Here is a 6,712-nt window from a genome sequence, read left to right as displayed (position 1 = left end):
CAGCCTCCGGCAGAGTAGACAGAAACAAAAGTTTGTTTCGTTCTTCACAAAACACCTTGAAGGGTAAAACCTTCACTGCTGATGAGGATATCAGATCATTCTTGGAACTGTTTTTTGCTGAAAAAGATAAGAACTTTTTTGAGTATGGAATCATGAAGTTGCCTGAAAGATGGCAAAAGGTAATTGAACAAAATGGACAATACATTGTTTAATGAAGTTTGTTTCCTGTGAAAAAATTGCCTTTCATTTACTCAGAAAAAAACACACTTACTTTTTGGCCCACCCAGTACTTTGCTCAGAGAATCTGCGTCCTCTGTGAACATTCTGCTTTCAGCTCTCCTGCTGATAACTGGTGGTTTTTGCTATGGCCAGCACTGCTGCAGACCTACAAACATTTGTGTCACTTTCCAAAAGTGGGATTTTTGTTTTCATACCTGTTTTCCCCACTTAGTCGTTCTGGCACCAAGAGGAACAGAAAAGGGGAATATGGCATGTCTCATGTCTTTAATGACAGAAGCAAAACAATCTTCTCTTTTCTATTGCTGTAATTTCTAAGACAATTTTAAATGTTTATTGGCTGCAATTCACTGGCTCCAAAAAACTTTGACAATGTGCCTGGTTGTTGTTGACATGGAAAGCTATGCCGTAGCTAGGGAATTGTTCTGTTGGAGTCTCGACTGTAGTCTTTGAGATTTCGTGAACTTAGGACTATAGCTGAGGCTCCTGTGTGGAGCAGACACTTAGAATTTTTTATATTTGTCATTTTATGTATTTGACTAAGAATTCTAGGGCAATATCATACATCCTTTGAACCTGTTAGTCTAATAAATACTAATAGTATAGAAAGTACAGACTGGAGGAAGATCATCTGTTTTGGTTCACTTCAGACTTAAAACTATCTCTATAAAAATACTTAAGAATTCATTGTCACTGTGCCCTTTGGCACTTGGACAGCCTTTTTTGAAGGATGACTGAAAAGGATAAGGTTTCTACTTCCTCATGTCATTGTCTTTGATGAGATAAATATGACTGATAAAGTTTAGGCAGTCCGTGATTTTTGATAGCAAGTCTTGAATATTGTATTCCGCAGTGAACTCTACCCTGTTCTTTAATTTCTTCTGTTCATACATGACTTTCCTGCAGTATTTAAATGATGTCCTGGACTTCAGACTTCTCATGAATAAGATATTTCTTGGTTGCCTAGAAGACCCATTGTTACTTTGTGAAAATAGAATATATTATCCAGAATTTCAAATTTAGGAAAATTGATTCCATGTCAATTATCTTACTGCTACAAAAAAGAAGTTGATTAATATATTTTAATTTGCAATAGTCTTGCTTAAGTTAGGTTTTTAATTTAGGTTAGGATTTTAGAATTTTACCTGCTGTTTTGGATCTTGTACTGGAGTTGAAAACGTGGCCTTTCCCACAAATCCATGAAGGTACATCTGTTACAGCTGTACTGCATTTGAAGACTTAGCACTGTTTTTTTTTATTCTCTGATCTTAGAAACATGAGATTTCTGATACATTTTGATTTCTTTATCCTCCCCCTTCCTTCCTTTTTCAGCTGTCCCCTAGACTATTCTAGAATTCCTCTTGACATCATTGATGAATCTGTTCTCAAATGTGTAGTCACCTGCTTACTTTTCCACTCTTCAGGGAAACCGTGTTCTGGGATGGCAAACACCTTAGGCAGGTGGGCAGGAGAGTCTCTAGTCTTGATGACTATATGACCTTGCCAGTACACCTTATCTGAGGAGGATTTCTCAGTTTACTGTAAATCAGTTTTTCTTCAAAAGCTTATGGGTCCTAAATTAAGCTTGCCGTAACACCTAGGAAATCAAGTATGTGGTCTTCAGTGATGCGATCAGACCTCTTGGAAGGATTCTTATGTGGTCTTGTCTGGAGCTGAGAACTGAGAGATCCACTAACCTGACATGCTGGGTAGAAAACTGAGTGCCTTTTAGGGAGAACAGAAAGAGAAACTTTCTGCAGTTGTGAAGGCATGTTCCAGGAGAAATTAAATGATACTACAGCTTTGTGCAGAGTGTTCTTGAGAACTGCAGGGATTTATTCCATTGGAGTTGTTCATGATTCTAGAAGCCATGCTGTCTCTAGGAGGCAGTTCTTACTGAATTAGTGATGCCGGGATCCCTTGAGACACTCAGTGGTTTTGGAGGGAGTACTGCCTTAATTCATGTTAGTTCAGTTCCCTTCACCTGATCTTCGAGCTGCATTATCTTGGCATACGTTTTACCACATGTATGCTCTCTTTCATGGTGCAATGCTCAAGTAATTTCTAGACATGCTGAGCTACAGATGACCTAATGGTGTAAGATATGCATTGCTCTTCTAGAGCAGCAAGTATCTGTGAATGAACACAAAGGGAATGTATGTATGGATGCTACTAAGGCAAAATGTTCTCTGGCCTCAAGTATATAGACATGGGTACTTAGAGTGTGAGTGCATTTGCAGACCACGTTGTCTTGAGGAGCAAGTAATGTGTTCCTGCTCCCTTTCATGTGTTTCTTTTCAGGAACGCTCTGAATTCTTCTTTCTAGTGAGTTCATTTTATTACTTGCCCAGTTAATTCTGCTTGAATTTTCTATTGGCAAATCTACACTTGCTAATTAAATAGTAATTTTACTGAGCTATACTGAGTTCCTGGATATTACACTGTTTTATTTTCAAGAAGATGAGGAAGTTGAAGATCTGGCTGTTGAAGATCTGGAAGTTGAAGTTTGGCTTTCCACCAAAGATAACAGCACATAAGCAATTTACACACTGCATTTTCTTGTATACATATGCAGAGGTTTCATGTCTGTGGTGCTCTTGTTTAGTAGTTTTGTAACAGCTCTTTGTGGTGTTGTGTTGTTAAGGTGCAGAGGGATCAACATTGATGTCATACTTTTCAAAAAACCAAATACGGGCCCTGAAGCCAAAAATAACATTCAGCACATTAAGGGACTTGCAGTGTCCGGTGTTGCAAAGTGATGAACTGCAAGGAAAGCCAGAGGAGTCCTGCAGTACAGAGGAACTGTTTGAATGGCTAGGTGCTGTCTTGAATCAAGTTAGCTTGTAAGTATTTGAATTTATTTGATCTTTAAATACGTTTTAAGTAAGGAAAGGCACAATTTATTTTAAGGAAGAGCTAAATAAGAAGAAAGACTTTTTTCCATTTCTGTGAGTGGGAAGTCTGCTATGCATTTAAGTGTTTGTTTTAAGTCTTGAATAACTCCTCTGTGTTTTCGGATGTACCCATGTGTACTGGTGCTTGTGTGGTGCTGTGTTTTAGATTTGTGACCAAAACAGTGTTGATAACACAGCGATGTTTTAGCTGTGGCTGAGCAGTGCTTACACAGTGTTAAGGCCTTTGCTGTTTTTCATGCTGCCCTGCCAATGAGTAGGCTGGGAGGGAACACAGCCATGAGAGCAGGCCCCAGCTGCCCAGTGGGATATCCCACACCATATGGTGGGATACTCAGCAATAAAATCTAGGGGAAAGAAGGTGGCTGGGGGGAGTGTTTGGAGTTACAGCATTTGTTTTTCCAAGTCACAGTTACACTTGATGAAGCCCTGCTTTCCTGGAGATGGCTAAACATCTGCCTGTGTTGCAAAGTAGTAAACAGATTCCTTAGTTTGCTTTGCTTTCATGTGTAACTTTTGCTCTACCTATTAAATTGTCTTTATCTCAGCCCACAGATGGTCTCATTTTTATGCTTCTGATTCTCTCCCTCATCCCACTGGGGAGTGAGTGAGTGACTGTGTCGTGCTTAGGTGCTTACCAGGATTAACCTGCAGCACTACGACAGCTTGTGTATTAATTGCTTGGCCATTAGTTACTTCGGTATTAATTTAGTTTCTGTAGGTAGATTCTGGTTGTTAGGTACAAGTTTTGATTACTATGACTTATTGTAGAAGGTTCAAAGTATATTTATTTTAGTTGTTTTGTTTGTTTGTTCTTCCAGAGACAACAATTCATCAAGCTTCTTATCAACCTATTGCTGTCCTCAGCCCAACACAGTGGTGGAAAAAGCCTTTTTGTGCACAATCACAGGTTTTATAATCCCTGAGAAGATAATTCAGTTATTGGAGCAGCTCTGGTAAGGGCTGACAGGGTCACATTATTAGAACATTCATACTCTTATAACTTTTAAATTTTCAGAATCACTTTTAAGTACTTTTCCATAGTGCTGTTGGAGGTAAATAGTAAAATACACAAAATGAAGACTTTTAATTAGGAAATGAGCTGAAAGCTTAACATTGGTATAAAAAAAGGCCATAAACAGTTTGGATATTCCAAATCTGAGAATGCCTGCCCTGTATTCGAGTAATGACTTTGCTTGTTATTTTAATTTCTAATAAACAGAGGCTCTACTGAGCTCCACATTTTTCACATTTCCCCTATGAAAATCAGATGCCCTCAAATGTCTGCTGTAGTATTTTTAACTACTGATGGAAAGTATGATTGAAATCCCTTTATGATACCAAAAAGATATTACAAGGCACTTCAAGGTTATTTTGCCATTACAATAAATTAATTTACAGTGATTTTTTTTGAATCAACTGTTGTAACATAGGATACTGTATAGTGGTGACCAGGGTGGCTGCAGTTCTAAAACAGTACCAAACAACATGCTACTAGTGTCTCATGGATCAGTGTAGTATCTGTCTGTATTGTATATTAGTGCTAATGACTGCAAATTCTGGAAGCTCCCTGCTCCATGTGTGAGACAGTTCTTAAAGTGCCTGGTGGATAACAGTTGTAACACTGACTCACAACAATATTGCTACTGCTTTATCTGGAATATGATCATTACATTTTCAAATCTCATGCAGAAAGTCTCCCAAGGCTGGGGTTGGAACACAAATTTCCTTGGCTTTTATTCTCTACTTTAAAGAGCAGTGGGTAATGTCTGGCTTTGATTATTTGTAATCCATTTCCTTTCTGGTGGTAAAAGTATTTGTGTCAAGTATAGTCTGACTGTGTCTTCCTCCCGTGACTATTTTTGCCCTGATAGCAACTGTTGTTAGTAAATGTTCTATTTTCTGAAGATTAATGCATGCTGTAGTGTATTCAGAACAGCTACTTTACAGCTTAGAGCTTTTTCTAATTGCCATAACTTGCAGGTTTGTCATGTCTAAATGTATGGTAGGAATAATCAAGTGCCAATCTTCTTTCATTTCCTAATGTCTTCTGATAGAGGTTTTCTTTTTTTTGAATTTATTTATTATGTACTAAAGCAGGTTTTTTAACTGTTAATTACAAATTTTCACTAAAGTGTCTGTGTTTGATTTTTTTTTTTCTTACCTTATATTGTATACTTGAACACGCTGTCTAGTCCATTTTAATTATTGATGTTCTTGTCTTTTCCTTGCAGGTGCTATTTTGATGAACCGAAACTGGCGTATTGGCTGACCTTAACTGTGCATGGCTTTGCAGACAGTCCTGTTTCCTGGAGAGAAAGTGAACATGGTTTCCACAAGGGAGGAGAGAACTTGTACAACTTCGTCATTTTTAGAAACCTGGACTACTGGCTTCACATGGCTGTAGGAGCTAATGATGATTGTCCTCCATAAAGCTATGTCTACAGAAGAAGTTTTCTAATAATCCCATGTTACTGTATAGAAACCTAATAAGATAGTTTTTATAAAAGTAATTAGGTAACAAGTTAAGTACTAAGAGCCTGTATATGTTTTTCCATTATTTATAGCCCTTAAAGGATGACCTACAGTGGAAGGAATGGCTTTTTGTTTCTTCATTGTCATACAGTGCCTTCTGAAAGACTTCACAATTCTAGCTTTAAGAAGAATGTATTTTTGGGGAGTTTAAGTTCTCAGGAGTTGACTGTAGGTGGTTTCCTTTTATCCAGGAGTATTTTTGGTATTTGGAAGTTAGTTTTACAGGTCGCTAGCTAAAATATTTGGGAGGAAAGCTCATATTGGGATTTAGTGTTTTCTTTCTTTATGTTAAAGAACTGTAAAACCTTCAGATTAATATTTAAGACATTACAGCTTACACGCTGACAAATAAAAAAAAAACAACACAGAGATAGAGTTCTCCGTAATTGGTAGCAGAGAGGAAAAAAGGTGAGAAGGTGGTACATGACAGTAGGAGGAGCACCCATTGAACATGGAAAAAATAAAGGCTTACTGACCTGCTTTTTGGTTTTTGCAGATCACCGTTGATTTAAACTGTGATGCAAAAGGCTGCTGCTTGCTTTCTTAATTGACTTCCACATGCACTCACACCCCAAATCTCTACTTTTAGAAGTAGCTTGTGGTTCTTGCTTACAGGACAACTCACGGAGCTGAAATTTCACTGTCACATTATTGCAGACACATTTCTGGGAAGAATGCTATGGACATCCCCTCAAAGAGCACAGCTGAACTGAAACAGGTTTTGTTAACAAAAAGCAGTAATGCTGAGATACAAGCAGCTGTGAAGAACCCAGGTTAGCTCATGTTGAAATCCATGAAAGGTTGGATGGTGGTTTGGTGGTAGGGGGGATGGTGCTATTTTGTTGGGGTTTTTTAATGGAATGGGTGTGTATCATTAAAGTACCAATGCAGTGCTCCTTGATGGAGCAAGACATTGGTAGTAGATGTTAGAGCATAACTGCAGTGGAAACATCAAGATCTCTTTATCAAGGTAAGTGACACAGAAAAGCAAAAAGCCCACGGGAAGCAGTTGAGCTTTTTTTTTAAAT

General features: G+C 38.1%; 1 protein-coding gene across 1 annotated transcript; it reads left to right on the top strand.

Moving 5' to 3' along the window:
* The first annotated feature begins 2,857 nt into the window (after positions 1-2,857).
* RPP40 (ribonuclease P/MRP 40kDa subunit) lies at positions 2,858-5,681 on the top strand. Its single transcript, XM_010185824.1, has 3 exons — positions 2,858-3,080; positions 3,971-4,105; positions 5,384-5,681. Exons 1-3 carry the CDS (start codon positions 2,902-2,904, stop codon positions 5,580-5,582), a joined length of 513 nt encoding a protein of 170 aa, XP_010184126.1. The 5' UTR covers positions 2,858-2,901; the 3' UTR covers positions 5,583-5,681.
* Positions 5,682-6,712: the final 1,031 nt, after the last annotated feature.

The sequence above is a fragment of the Mesitornis unicolor genome, unplaced genomic scaffold (genome assembly GCF_000695765.1).
Source record: "Mesitornis unicolor isolate BGI_N332 unplaced genomic scaffold, ASM69576v1 scaffold6146, whole genome shotgun sequence".
Classification (NCBI taxonomy): Eukaryota; Metazoa; Chordata; class Aves; order Mesitornithiformes; family Mesitornithidae; genus Mesitornis; species Mesitornis unicolor.
Note: the sequence above shows the minus strand (reverse complement) of the source record. Positions and strands in the feature narration are given on the sequence as shown.

Excerpts from the sequence above, each read along its gene's own strand:
- RPP40 (XM_010185824.1), top strand. The coding sequence starts at position 2,902 with ATGTCATACTTTTCAAAAAACCAAATACGGGCCCTGAAGCCAAAAATA. Across the intron at positions 3,081-3,970 it reads GTCTTGAATCAAGTTAGCTT|AGACAACAATTCATCAAGCT; the intron begins GTAAGTATTTGA and ends TTGTTCTTCCAG. Across the intron at positions 4,106-5,383 it reads CAGTTATTGGAGCAGCTCTG|GTGCTATTTTGATGAACCGA; the intron begins GTAAGGGCTGAC and ends TTTTCCTTGCAG.